A 14,934-nucleotide genomic window follows, 5' to 3' on the forward strand; every position below is an offset into this window, starting at 1 on the left:
GTGCTTGGAGGACTAGATGTTGGGGCATCACGACTTCAGGGTGAATACCGTGTTCCTCTAAAATCAGAACAGGGCAGGAGTGCCTGGGTGGTACAGTCAGTTAAGGATCTGACTCTTCGTTTTGGCTCAGACTGTGATCTCAGAGTCATGAGATCGAGCCCTGGGACAGGCTCCACACTCAGCATGGAGTCTTGCTTGAGAGTCTCTCTCCCTCCCCCTCTACCCCTCCTGCCCATACTCTCTCAAATTAATTAATTAAAAAAATAAAATCAGAATAGTACATCATGGGGTTCATAATTAAGGGGAAAGCTGAGAGGAAGTGAGTGCCTTGAGCATTGGTCATGTCCTCCAGTCTATGACAAGTGTGTGCGCGCCCACATGTGTGTATATGTATGGATGTGTATGTTGGTTGGGTAGAGGGATTTGGACGGGAGGAGGAATACAAAGTCCTTTTCTTGAACTGCCTCTTCTCTCAGTTGTCTTTAGAAATATTTGACTTGACGGATGGAAAGTAATCCTAATTAAAGTCATTTACCTGAACTGCTCGCCACTTAAGCCTAATTACCATGCAACACAATAACAGTTATGCATACCATTAAATTAGTGTCAGATTAACTTTGATGCTTGCTATGTTTGATTCTGCTTGTTTCATCTAAATAGTTTTTGGCTTGTGTGCTATGGTTGTGCATTTATATCTTAGGAGAACAAGACTGAACATCATGGCACATCTTCTCTGTTCTCTCACTCCCAAGTGTTCCAGAATAGAACAGAAGGGTGAAGTCCTCGGAGCTGAAGAGGATCCTTTGTCTCTATAGGCAAGGAGCTTTCTCCTCTATGAGAACAATGGAAAAAGAACCAGAAGGAAAGAAATATAATATCTCCATGGCAAGTGGTCCAGAAGGAAAGCTTGTGTGTGTACATGCACAAGTAGTCCTTCTATTTATTCTTCATTTCCAAAGACTAATTGTCAGGGTATGTAGGTTCTACTTTTTATCCAGACTGGAGTGACTTGGAAAGTGAATTTCACCCCTTGCTGTACAAGATCTACCAGACAAACTCTAAAAGCCCACATTCTGTTTAATTCATTAATGGGGGATAATTCAGGGATAACTTATGGGTAAGATGTGAGCTCTTAGAGCGTTTGGAGTGTACGCAGAAGAAAATAAGTGGTCTTTCCCACCATTCTTTCCTTAGCACATGTGAACATCCTTAAATCAATACAGGTTCCTCAAATATCTGGAAGAGGTGACCATTTGTCAAACCTATTGGAAACTTCATCTACCTTGTGGCATAATTTTTGTTTATAGTTCAAATTTGTGGACCTTCATTTCCTGGAGCTGAGCACACATAAAAGTTAATTTGGCCTAAGAGGTGAAAAGAATCCCTAGGCATAAGGGCAGGTAACCCTCTTCCCATTTTAAAACTCTAGTGCACCTTGTCAGGATATGCACAGACCTGATTAATGTGCCTAATAAACTGGAAGCAGTTCTCCAAACCCTAGGGGAATAGTACAGAAGAACAAGAAAGCAATAGGAGGGAAGGGGGTGTAGTAAGTCTTTAAAATTGAAATAATAATGCAAAAGTATTTTAATCTAAAAGAGAAACGTCAGGCAAGTCTGGATGAATATAACTGAGAGAAATGGAAATATGGTACCCATGCGTGTGATCTCGGAAAAATGACTGACTTAGACCCGACCTGCTCACCTCTCACATTCAATCAATCCTGCCAACTCCCCTCCTAAATCTCTCCCAGATCCATTCTCTCTCCATTGTCATAGCCACTGCCTGTAGTCCAGGGCTACTGCTTCTCGCCCAGGCTGCTGCCATCTCCCCATGGGGCACCTGGCCTTGAGTGGGTCTTGCTCCATCCAGTTCTTCGCAGCCACAGGACAGTGGTGTTTACACTACATTGTCCTCATGCTTAGGCTCCTCAGTGGCTGATCATGGCCAAGACCTGGAGGCGTGACCCACTCCATTCTCACTCCCATGTTAGTCCTGCATCCCAGCAGGCACAACACATTCTGCTGTTCAACTGTTTCTTACATCCTCACTCTTCTGTGCCTTTGGCTATTTTGTTTCGTTTGCCCAGAATACCCTCCCCTCCCACTCGTCTTTTTCCAAATGGCTAATTTGCATTTTCCCATTGGCTCAAGCACCATCTCCTACAGGTTTGAACTGCCTCCTCAGGGGACCTTCCAATTGGCCACCCAATGACCTCATCTGAGTACTCATGTTTGAAATCATTCCTGACTTCAGGGAATACGTATTATCTTAATATCCTAATGCTTAACATCATTTTTCGGTGACTCCATTGGAAGCCTGAATCAAGTGAAGGAGTCAGATTGACTGGAAGAACAGGGTCAAGCTGAACTAATGATGTGTTTTAGGGCACCGATATGTCCATGGGAGATTTGGGGACTCATAATGTCCTTTACTCTGGCTGCTGAAGAGACAACACGTACTGCTCAAGGGAGACAGAGGTTTGTCTTTCCTCATGTCTGCTGCACTGGGCTACCTGGAAAGCCTTGCTTTCTCTAGCTGTCACTAAGATAGTACCCAAATGGAAGGTGTCTTCATGAAAGCTCTGTCAACTATTCACAGGTTCTGGTTGCCAGCCAGCTGAATACACTGATGGTCTTCACTGAGCTGGAGCTCACTGACATCAAGTGCTTTGGCTAAGAGACCCCTGGGTAACCTTGGTCTTGATGTGGGGAAAATGACTGGATGTCATGGCATCATTTCTTAAGGTCAGGAAGACTGCATTCAAGGTCAGGAACACTGAGCCAGAGAATGCCACTAGGAGCCTGGAGCATTCCTTTCATCCAAAGGGGAGAATTCCTCTCCAACTTTAAGAGTTCTGGAAGGTCCAGAAAATCTTGAGTGTGACAATTTAGCCAATTACTGTGAAGTGAGGAGCTCAGCTAGGAATATGCTGATACAGCTCAGAATTAAGAACTCTGAAAGAGATAACTCTTGAACATGAAGAACCTCAACCCAAGCAAGGGGACATCACCCAGCACCTGACAGGCTGCAAGAGCCTAATGAGACACTCACTTTCCTTTCCCTCCTCAAAGACAAGATCAACGTGAGCTTTACCCACATTATAATCAGGAACGGAAATTTGCACTCACAGAGGAATGTGCCAGGGTCTGCATTTTAGAAATTCACAAAGGATCTAAAAGGAACCAGGATTAAAATCCTTTGCTACACACACAGTGCCTTAAAATGTCAAGCATACATATCCATATACACCAAACTAAGAAACAAAACAAGGAATGAGTTGATTCCCACTAAGGTTCCCTTCAGCACTCAATACCCAATTCCGCTGTAGCCCTGATGTTTTCTTGACAAGAAGAGAAACACATCACAATTGAAGTGATGTTTGGCTTTCCACGCTGCTGTGAGCAGTTCTTTTCAAAGTATTCTCTTGCAAAGATTCATCTGCATGTCAAATTAACAGATGCGAATTTGGAAAACCCAGCTAAGAGAAGCAATATCCTCCCAGGCAGCAGATACAAGTGCTAAGAAAGTAAAAACAACCAGCTAGCACATTCAAAAAACACCACCAGCTGATCAATACACATACAGGGTATAACTATGAAGGAGGGACATCATGTTTCCAACAGACACAAAATCACACCAGTGAATGCGTGTCATTTGCTGTCAAGTAGTTATCAGAAATCCCTTCAGGAAAATATTTCCCCCAGTATCTCTGGTGTTCCTTTTTTGGAAAAAAATTTTAAGGGACAGTTGACGCAAAGATATTAATGTCATTGCTTTCATGGCTGTTGCCGTTGGTGTGATGTTTAACACTAGGCAGTATTACTCAGCTTGATAACCCACCTTCCTCCCCAGCTTTGGCTCTGCATGATTGGTGTTGAATTTCTAAAAATTCAATTGCATGTCCAAAGGAGAGTCAAAAAAAAAGAACAGTCCCAAAAGGAGTTAAGCCAATGTCTAGAGCAATAGATATTTCCTTGGAACAAGGGCATAGCTCCAAAGGCAATTATTCTAAAGGGATACAGACTCATTTGGAATTACATGCCCTGGCTTGATTGCTTGAAAGAGAACCAGTTACTTCCCCCTTGGGCAGCAAGTCTCAAACTTGGCTGCCCACTGGAATCACCTGAGGAGCTTTACGAACTACTACTGCCAGGTCTTGTCCCCAGAGAATCTGATTTAGTTAGTCTTTAGTTAGTTAGTTAGGCTGGGTGTTGAAAATTTTAGAAGCACCCCAGGTGATCTTCATGTGCAGCCAACATGGAGCCCACTGCTTTGGTGTCTCATGTGATACACACACTTCCACCTTACACAGAGCTTACCCATCTGCCCTTCCCTGCCTCTTAACCCACTCCTGTTGTTCTCTCAAGCCCCAAGTACAGTAATTGGGAGATAGGAGCTGCTGAATAAATGTTTGGTGAGTGACTAATAAGAACAGGTAGGTCCTTCCTATGTGCCATGATGGGTGACCAACGTTTCAATTTGCCTGAAACAGGGGCTTCCCTGAAAGTGTGACTTTCAGGGCTAAAACCAGAATAGCCAAGGGGAAAGTGGGGTGGGTGGGCATCCTAGTTAGATACTACAGTAGACACTTGCAAAAAATTATTTCTTTAATTCTATCAACAACCTTACGAGATGGATACTGTTATTAACCTCATTTTACAGATGAGGGAACTAAGGCACGACATTGGTTTTCAGCTTTATTTGTTGCTCTGACGTGTTGTTTCCCCATGTAGTACTATTTTTTATGGGTAAGTACCCTTAACAATTAAAATATTACAATTAAAATAAACAATTACGTAGGGTGTTTTCCATTTCGGAGTTTTCTAAGCTTGTCTGTTTTAAACTGTTGAGGAAGACCCAGCAGGAAGCTCAGCTAGGGAAGCAGAAAGCCAGCCATGGAACTGGAGTGAGGGAGAGTACCCATCTCAGCTGGCACATCAGCAGACATGGGACCCTGAGAACCAGCTTGTTCTGGTTGGAGCCCCTGGTCCTGAGCAGTGGATTATGTGCAGACCCCAGTACACTTCTCCAAGGAAGGATTTGAGCTAAACTCATGTGTGTGTGCAACGGGGACACGTGAATGGTGCTGCCTGGTCCTATAGTTATTTTAAGTAAAGACCGATCCCCCGGGATGCCTGGGTGGCTCAGTAGTTGAGTATCTACCTTCGGCTCAGGGTGTGATCCTGGGGTCCTGGGTTTGAGTCCCGCATCAGGCTCCCTGCAGGGAGCCTGCTTCTCCTTCTGCTTGTGTCTCTGCCTCTCTCTCTCTGTGTCTCTCATGAATAAATAAATAAAATCTTAAAAAAAAAAAAAGACCAACCCTTATCACAAGTGGGGAGCATTACTATGAGAAAGAAATCCATCACCTCGAATCCTTCCCTCAGGCTTCCAAAGTGCCTATCAAAACTATTTCCAAATTCTACCAGGCACTTTTTTAAAACCAAAGGAACACAGGTCTGTGAGAATTTAGAATATGAACAACTTTGTAAAAAACCTTGTGATTTGATCACACACAGCCCCTTTATAAACTTGAAGACACAGAGCTTCCAGACTTCTGTTTCTAAGGCAAGGTGTCATCTTGTAGAGGCCAGGATGGGATTCTGTCCACGTCAGCACCAGGTGCTAACCAACAGACTCAAATGGGAGGGAAGACTTAGCTAGTCTTTATCTGCTAAAAGAACTCAATAATTCAATTGAAAGACCCTCTATAAAGCCAAGCGTCGCCATGTTTAAAAGAAAGGAAGCAGCGCCAGCAACGTAGGCCCATACCTGAAGGGGGCTTCCCTGCAGAACTGCTCCCGGAACTGCTGTTGTTCGATGTCAAAGGCTGAGCACCTCTGGCGGAGGACGGCCACTTCATTTGCCTGCAGTGGGGCCACCTGCTGTCTCACGGTGACTGCCACCTTTTTCACGTTGCTCCACTTCTCAGGCAGCTCCTATGATGAAGACCTCCCTGTGGTTAGATCCACACCGTGCTCTCTCTCCCCGCAGACCTGAGGCTGGATGGTACCCAGATGTTTTCATGTCTACCACAAGGCCATGATGTCATATCATGGCACTGAAGTAGACATGACATTCGGGTACCAGATGTGATGTCATGGCACTGTGTGCCTATTTCCTGCAGCTCCCCTCCCCTGACCTGTCTCCCTAGTCGCCTGCGGGCCTGCCTATCACCTCCTTCTGAATCCACCATGTTCTTCCTGCCCTCCACCTTGAACCTGGTAACCTGTGCCCTTCTATTTTCTCAGAGCACTTGATTATTTTCTTTTATGCCTCACATCTCCTTAGTCCATCTTAATATCTCTCAGACTTGCTTTTTTTTTTCTCTGAATAAAAAACTTGGCTCATCCCTAAAGGCAATTAAACCCAAAACACTTCATCCACATCAATTGTCCCATCTACCTCTGGCATCGGACTGCTTCATGTTTACAGAGTTTCCAGAATGTACCAGAGGGCACATATCTGTCACACAGAGAGTTTAAAAACACGAGCCTTGGGGCCTCACCAAGTCCTGTTTCTCATTTACCTCACCTCACCTCACCCAACCCAGAAACTTTCCCTCCATTTCTTTTATTCAGAAAACAAACTTCGTACTGACCTCCAGTTGCTTAAACACCATTTCTGGCAATTCTTGTTCGTAGGTCTTCAACAATTCAATAGTCTGCTTTAAGGGTTCAAACATCTCATCAGTGCTGCTCTGCCTTTCTTTCAGGGCCATAAGGTGTCCCATAACCTCAACCAGTCCTTCGAAATCTCCTTTTTCAACTTTCTTGAGCATGCCGCTCTCGCTGTTTTTTATAAACACTTCAAGGTCAGCCAGGCTAAGCAGAACAAACAGAATGTGAAGAAGCATTTTCCCTTCCACTGCTCAAAAGGAAGATTTATTTCCCTAATAATAACAGCTATTACTGTGGAAAACTTCCCATGTGTCCAGCACTCTGTGTAGCCGAGCCCCTGATGGTGAGAATATGGTCCTCTTCAGAATGGCCAGTTACAAAGACAGAGACGAGGACCCCTGTGCTGGAGGAGACTCAGGAGATGGGATGTGTTACTGGGACAATAGGCAAAATGTGAGTAAGGTCTGTTCATCAGTTACTAGTTGTCCACCAATATTAACTTTCCGGTTTTGATAACTGCTTTACGGTTATACAAGATGGTATTACTGGGAAAGCTCAGTGAAGGTATAAGTGAACTCTGAACTATTTTTGCAACTTCTTTTGCTAAGTCTGACAGTATTTCAAAGTGAACTTTTAGGGCACCTTGGTGGGTCAGTTGGTTAAGTGTCTGCCTTTGGCTCAGGTCATGATCCCAGGGTCCTGGGATCAGGCCTACAGAAGGATCCCCACTCAATGAGCATCTGCTTCTCCCTCTCCCTCTGCTCATCCTCTCTCTCGCTCTCTCCCTCTCTCCCATAAATACATAAAATCTTAAAAGAAAAAAAATTGAAAATAAAAAAATATGGCCTCTAAAGTCATACCACACTTGGGTTTAATTTGGACACTTATTAGATGGCCAACTCATTTAGCACCTCTGCATCTCAGTCTCCTCACCTATATGATTGGTAAAATCATTTCTGTCTCACTGGTTATCGTGGGCATAAAGTGACATTCAGTCTTTATTTCAGAAATATTTATTGAGCATCTATTACATAAAATAGCTATATTAACATAACAAGTATTTGAGCCCAACCATGCTTCCAGGTGCTGAAGATAGAATGCAAAATGAGAGAAATAAAGGCTCTGCCCTTATCAAGTGTACATTCTAATGGGAAAAATAAATAGGAAACAAATTGAAACAAATCGATGAAATCAATTGTGTAGTTTCACCTGGTGTTGAATGCTGTAAGGGGACAGAGACTATGGAAAGTCCTATTTTCTTGCAGTGGTCAGTGAAGGCCTTTCTACTGAGGTGATATTTGAACAGAAGTAGAAATTATGGGAAGGAATGAGCCAAAGAAAGAAATGGGAGAAGAGCTGTTGAGGCAGAAAGCACAGGATGAGTAGAACCTAAGTTCCGTCTGATGTGTTTGAGGGACAGGGGAAAGGTCAGAGGGCAGAAGCATATGAGGAACAGGAGGAAGCATAGAGAGAAGGGAGATGAGAGAATCAACACCGGCCAGACACTGCAAGGTCTTGTTCCCAGGGTAATGAGTTCAGGTTGTGTTCTAAACATAACATTCTGAATAGGAGAATGGCATGATTTAACTTATATTTTCAAAAGCTCTGTAGCTTGAGGAGGTGATGATGATGGTGGCATTGGAAGTGGAGAGATAAGAATGGAAGCCAGGAGGGCATTTAGGGACTCTAATGGTGATCTGAGTGACAAAAGATGATGATGTTGACTTTGGCCTGGAAGGTGGACATGAGGAGTGGTCAGGTTTAAGATAATTTCACAAGGAGACACTACAAGGCCTGCTGATGGATTGGAGGAGAGAAGTGAGGGGACGAGAGAAATCCTTAACAGCTCCTGATGATGGGGTCAATGATGATGCCATCCATATAAGGATATGGGGAAAACCATGGGTTTTTTGGAGGGAGAAAGAAGAGGTAAAAGTTTTAAATATATTATGTGTAAGACACCTCACAGATACCAGACACCTAGGGGAGATATCCATCAGTCAGTTGAATGGAAGTCTTGAGCTCTGGAGAGATGAGGCTGAAAATATAAATTGGGTAGTTATTGGCACACAGACATATTTAATGTTGGGCTGATATCACCTGGAACAGGAATGTAGAGAGAAAGTTCAGGATTGAGGTATCAGGAATGTTAATATCTTGCCATTTAGAAGAGGAGAGGAGCCCAGCCAGAGATCAAGACGATGGATCCAGTGAGACAGAAGCAAAACAGCAAAGGCGAGGTATCCTGAAAGCCACAGGGAGAAGTTGTTTGGGGAAGATGGAATAATCAGCTGCCAAATTCCACTGAGGGGTACGAGTAAGATGAAGATGATGACCACTACAGGATTCGGCCATGTGACCATCACTGGTGTTCTTGATGAGAATGGTTTTGGTGGAATGGTCTAGGGAAAGCCTAACTGCAGAGTAACCTGGAGAAGAAGCTGGAGACTTTTGTTTCTAGCTGTACAATGCACACAATAATATGGATAAATAACCCTTCTGCTGAAACAACAAAACTGCTTAAACATGGGGCACCTGGGTGGCTCAGTGGTTAAGCATCTGCCTTTGGCTCAGGGCATGATCCTGGAGTCCTGGGATCAAGTCCTGCCACAGGAGGAGGAGCCTGCTTATCCCTCTGCCTATGTCTCTGCCTCTTTCTCTGTGACTCTCATAAATAAATAAAATCTTTGAAAAAAATGCTTAAACATATTTCAACAACATTTAAAAACGTGTCACTAAATTGGCATGAAATTAAGGAATCTTACCAGGCTGAAGCAAGCACTAAGAAAGGTTCAAGTAGTCTTCTTTTTTTTTAATTTTATTTACTTACTTGACACACAGAGAGAGCACGCACAAGCAAGGGGAGAGGGAGAAGTGGACTCCCCATGGAGTAGGGAGCCCAATGTGGGGACTCAATCCCAGAACCCTGAGATCATGACCTGAGCCAAAGGCAGATGCTTAACCAATTGAGCCACCCAGGCACTCTAAAGCAGGCTTTCTATGATGGTTTCTACTGAACCTTGAAGACTATGAGCTGCTATTTGGATTGCCTCATCGGATGTGGGGAACTGGTGATGCTGCCTGGGGCCTACATGAAGTGAGGAGGCTGTTAAGAAGCCAAGTGTGAAACTGTGACACCATAAGGGCAGAACAAGAAATAAATTCACTGCAAAGAAAGGGCAAGTATGGAAACTTTCTGCTTTAGCCTGGGCACAGGTGGACCCCTGCAAGTGGAAATGCAAGTGGTCTGGGGTTGGGAGGGTCCCTTGATGACAGGCAGAAACAAATGGAGGAATGCAGACTAGAATCCAATCCTCAAAGGATTCCCACAGACAAAATTCCAAGGAATATGATTTTTACAACCAAAAGTCATGAAATGCACAAGGAAAAGTCACCATGAGTAGGAGCCAGCAGAATCCATGAAATTAAACCTGCAGAGATTTCAAATATTGGATACTCAGAATATAAAGTAGCAATATTTAATATATTTTTAAAAACAAGGGCTCCTGTTAAGTGTCTTGCTTACTTGTTTGTGACCCATATAGCAGGAAAAAGTGCCTTCCCTATAGTTTCTCAGACTTCAATTCAGACTGATGAGGAAAAATAACTTGAACCTTCTGAGCACAATATATCAGTTAAGACAGAAACGCTCTCTTTAGGAATCCCCTTCAGAAGCCTAAATAAGCTCTTACAGTCTCAGTAGGTCACAGCCACTGCCCCTGACCCAACTTTAAGTTCAAATATAAATTCAGCATTGCTTGAGTCAGGAATAGAGGGAATTTTAGAGGCTCTCCAAATATACCCAGAACCTGTGTTTCTGCATGTTCCTTTGCTCTCGGAGAAGGTAGATTCTGAGAAGTGGCAAAACTTACTGGAAATTACAGGCTGTAATGGCATTACTTTGCGAAGAGAACCATAGCAAAAGCCTCTAATATGTGTTTTAGCAATTCAAAAACTATCATACTGTGCTACATTGATGGGCAATTCCAGGAGAAAGAAGCTAATCATTGGGGTAGGTCTTTATGTTACCTTTAATCTATGGCAAGGAGAAACAAAATATTTTCAAATTGACAAATCAGAAGTTGTCTTAAGATCATCCTCTAACATACGTTGTCTAAAACTCAAAAAAATGATTAAAAGGGAAGCCTCAATATTTGAGCAAAGAACAAGAAAATACAAAAATGAACAAGCAGAATTCTAAAATAACCAAATAGGTCTAAAACTGGAATGTATACATTAAAATTTAAAGCCCAATGAATGGATTAAACAGGAGATTTAAACAAAGCTGAGGGAATCAGACCACTGTATGATAAAAATGGAGAAGTTATCCAAACTGCAGTGTAGACAGTTGTAAACTAAGAAATTTGTTAAATAGGTGGATGATAGTGAAAAAAATCTTACATACGCTTACTAAGAGCTCAGAAGAGAGGATGGGCAAGATGCAATCTCTGAGATCTTGGCTGAGAATTTTTTGGAATTGCTGAAAGACAATGTAAGTTCAAGAAAACTAAAAAAAATTCCAGGTGGAATTAATATAAAGAAACCCTCAAGGAGGGCACCTGGTGACTCAATCACTTAGGCATCTGCCTTTAGCTCAGGTCATCATCTCCAGATCCTAGAAAACAACTCCATGAGCTCCCTGTTCCTGCTTCTCCCTCTCCCTCTGCTGCTCCTCTCCCTCTGTTCCTCCCACTCCACTCATGCTCTCTCTCTTTCAAATAAAGAAAATCTAAAGAGATCTAAATCTCTCTCAAATAAAGAAAATCTAAAATAAAGAAAAAGAAAAAAAGAAACCCTCAAGATACTTCTTTTTGATACCTTTACCAAAAAGGAAATAAAAATCTCAAAAATAGCTTATCAGCTTCAGAGCAAAGGTAGAGTTTGACCAAACCAAAACAAAAAACAAAAAGCCCCCCAAGCCCCAGACTAACGGCTGACTGCTTAGAAGCCAAACTGGCATCCAGGACATGGAAGAACAATGCTTTCAATAAACTCACAGAATATAGCTGTTTTCCTAGAATTCCCCCTTCTACAAAACCATTTCCCCCCAAGTACTAAGGGGAAAATACACACCTTTTCAGGCAAGAAAGAATGAGAGTTTCATCCATAGACTCAAAATGATGGAACTTCTAATGAACATAACTCAGGGAGTAGAAAGAAGCAAAGAGCAAAAATGTTGGTAAATTTAATTAAATTTAAATAAATTTAAATAAACACCAAGTGTATAAAATGAAGTGGAATTTGTGGTGTTTAAATAAATAAGAGAAAACAACTGAAATTACTGGGAATAAGAATATAATTTGATGAATGAATAGTTGAGATCAAAGTACTCTAAAATCTTTGTATTAGTTGTGAGGAGAGTAACAAAACCAACTAATTCATTTAAAGATGCTTATTAAAACAGCTGTGGTAACCAGTAGACCTAACAGTAGATCTAGATCATATAACATTCAAATTAGCAGAAGGGGAAGAACTGGAATAATAATAATAATAAAAACCTCATAAAATTAAACCCAAAAGGAGGCAAGAAAATGAAGGAAAAAAAAAAGAATAGAAAATATATAATAAAATGGTAGCAGAAAATATATTAATGAACAAAACTCCCCAATTAAAAGATATATTAAGGTGAATAAAACATTCAGTTCTATGCCAATTATTAAAAAATCTTACCTAATATGAAGGCACAGAAAGATTAAAAGCCAAAGGATAAAATGAGAGATACCAAGCTAATATCATACAAAGGAAATTGGTTTAGTTATATTAATATAAGACAAAACAGACTTTAATATAAGAAATATAGCTAGTAATAAAGAAGATTTTTATGTGTGGCTGAAAGTTCTAATTTGTCAGGAAGATATAAAAAAGTCAAACTCTGTATGCTCATTTAACATAACCTTAAAATATATGAAGCAAAAAGGGACAGAATTACAAGGTGAATTGACAATCTACCATTAAAGTGGAAGGGTTTTTTTTTTTTAAGCTTTTTATTTTAAGGAGGTTCCATGCCCAATGTGGAGCCCAATGCAGGGCTTGAACTCATGACCCTGAGATTAAGACCTGAGTTGAGATCAAGAGTTGGATACTTCACTAACTGAGCCACCCAGGTGTGCCAAAGTAGAAGATTTTTAATATAGCTATTTCAATAATAAATAAACTAAGCAGAAAAAGAAGACAATGAGGATACAGATTTGAAAAAAATAATTAACAAGTTTGATCAAATAGTCCTGCACAGAACATTCCTCCTCCCCCAACAGTTCTAGAATACATACTCTCTTTAGATGTGCACAGAACATTTACAAAGTTGACCATACTGTCCAGTTTAAAACAAACTTCAATAAATTACAGAAGCTTATTATATATATCACCTTCTCTGACCGCAATGCAATTGTTAAAAATTCATAACAAAATATAACTGGAAGGACTTCCCAGGAAGATGGCAGAGGAGGAGGACCCTAGGCTCACTTCGTTCCATGATACAACCAGATGGCCCTCATGTCAGAAATCACCCGAAGACTGGCAGGATAGACTCCACAACTAAATGTAGAGAAGAGGCCACAGAAAAGAGGGTAGGAAGGGTGGAGACAAGGTCAAAATTAAATGAACTTCCCCAACCAGCCATGGGAGGGTGGCAACCAAGGGCACAATGGAGGGAGAGAAACAGACCTCCCACACCAGGGAACCCACCCAGGGAAAATGAATCCCCACAACGTTTGCCTTTGAAAACCAGAAGGGCTGAATGTTGTGAGTTCTTACAACCAGTGGGACTTAACACCTGGAATTTTTAAAAATCTGTGGGCTTGGCTGTGGGAGAGAAGGGAAGCCAAGAGGAAATGGAGTATCTGCCTATAAAGAGACAACACAACAAAAAGCCCATGGAGATACAGTAGGGAAGCAGCACTTTGAAAGGTGCCTGGGGCATGTAGGAGGGAGAGTTATTTACTAATCTCAGAGCATGTTCTAGAGGGATAGAAATTGCTGGGTGATTCCTCCAGAAACAAAGGATCTGGCAGGTGCCACGTCCCTCCCCCTACCCCCAGCATGAACACATAGTGACCTGCAGGACTTGCTACCTAACTTGCTAGAACTGCTGTCCCACCCTCATGCTGTGCTTCCCACAGTCCATCTCTCTGGACAGCCCACCTTAGTCGGCACCGCAGAGCCCCTCGCCCAGAGGAATTATAAGGTGCAAAATTTGCTATCGCAGTTGTGCCAGTGCACTGCCACCACCATGCTGTGCTTTGGTTACTATCCTCTCTAATATGCTCTTGCCCAGAGCCCATACAAGGTGATGCCACAGGCCTGGCAGTATGCAAGCAGCCCATACAGTGGTCAGCAACACTCCAAAGTGACTTCTGCCCTAGAGAGAGGGAAGGATAGCCACACACACCAGAGGGAAGGATAACCACGCATACCAGAGAGGGAAGGATAACCACACACACCAGTCAGACTGTGGCCCCAGCAGTGGGATGGAGGAAGACATTGGGTCTGACTGAAGGCCCTGCCCATCAATAAGATTCTCAGGGGACAACACAGGGAAAGCACAATGCAGTTTGGTGCTACTGCATCTCTAGCAAACGCCTGATCTGACTTGACTCAAGCCCAAGAGATCCCAAGATTGGCCCACTGACACCACAGGGACCAAACCCTGTCCACAACAGGCAAAGAGTCAGAGCAGATGAATGGACTGAAGGAAAAAGCAGCTCAGCCACAATAGCCAGGCACATACATCACACATAGGAGACACCCTGAAGCATCATGTTCTGGTGAACAGAGGACACTGCACACTACAGGGCACTACAGGACCTCTTCCCCATAAGGCCACTATTTTCAAGTGCTGGAGACATAGCTATCTGCCCTAACACAGAGAAACACAGATCATTAGATAAGATGAAGAGACAGAGAAATATGTCCCAAATGAAAGAACAGGACAAAACCACAGCAAAAGACCTAAGTGAACCTGAGATAAGTAATATGCCTGATAGGGAATTTAAATGATCACAAAGGTACTCAGTGGACTTGAGAAAAGAGCAGAAGACATCAGAAAGACCCTTAACAATGAGATAAAAAAGAACCAATCAGAGATGAGGAATGCAATAAATGAAGTTAAAAATATACTATATTGAATAAACAGCAGACTAGATGAAGCAGAAGAATAAAACAGCAACCTACAGGACAGAGGAATGGAAAGTCATCAAGTTGAGCAGGTGATAGGAAAAAAAAAATACATAAAAAGAGAATAGGCTTAGGGAACTTAGTGACAACATCAAGTGTAATAACATGTGCATTACAGGGACCTTAGAAGGAGAAGACAAAG

The 14,934-nt window shown here is 42.3% G+C and overlaps 1 protein-coding gene across 1 annotated transcript in view; it reads right to left on the bottom strand.

Annotated features, from left to right (window-relative positions):
• DNAH9 (dynein axonemal heavy chain 9) overlaps nucleotides 1-14,934 on the bottom strand; it is a 331,426-nt gene that overhangs the window by 247,338 nt on the left and 69,154 nt on the right. Inside the window, exons 18-19 of the mRNA XM_077892621.1 lie at nucleotides 6,602-6,824; nucleotides 5,773-5,939 (exon numbers count right to left, since the gene is read on the bottom strand). Of these exons, the coding sequence (XP_077748747.1) occupies nucleotides 5,773-5,939; nucleotides 6,602-6,824 (390 nt within the window). The remainder of the gene's footprint in view (nucleotides 1-5,772; nucleotides 5,940-6,601; nucleotides 6,825-14,934) is intronic.

The sequence above is a fragment of the Canis aureus genome, chromosome 3 (assembly GCF_053574225.1).
Source record: "Canis aureus isolate CA01 chromosome 3, VMU_Caureus_v.1.0, whole genome shotgun sequence".
NCBI classification, from domain to species: Eukaryota; Metazoa; Chordata; class Mammalia; order Carnivora; family Canidae; genus Canis; species Canis aureus.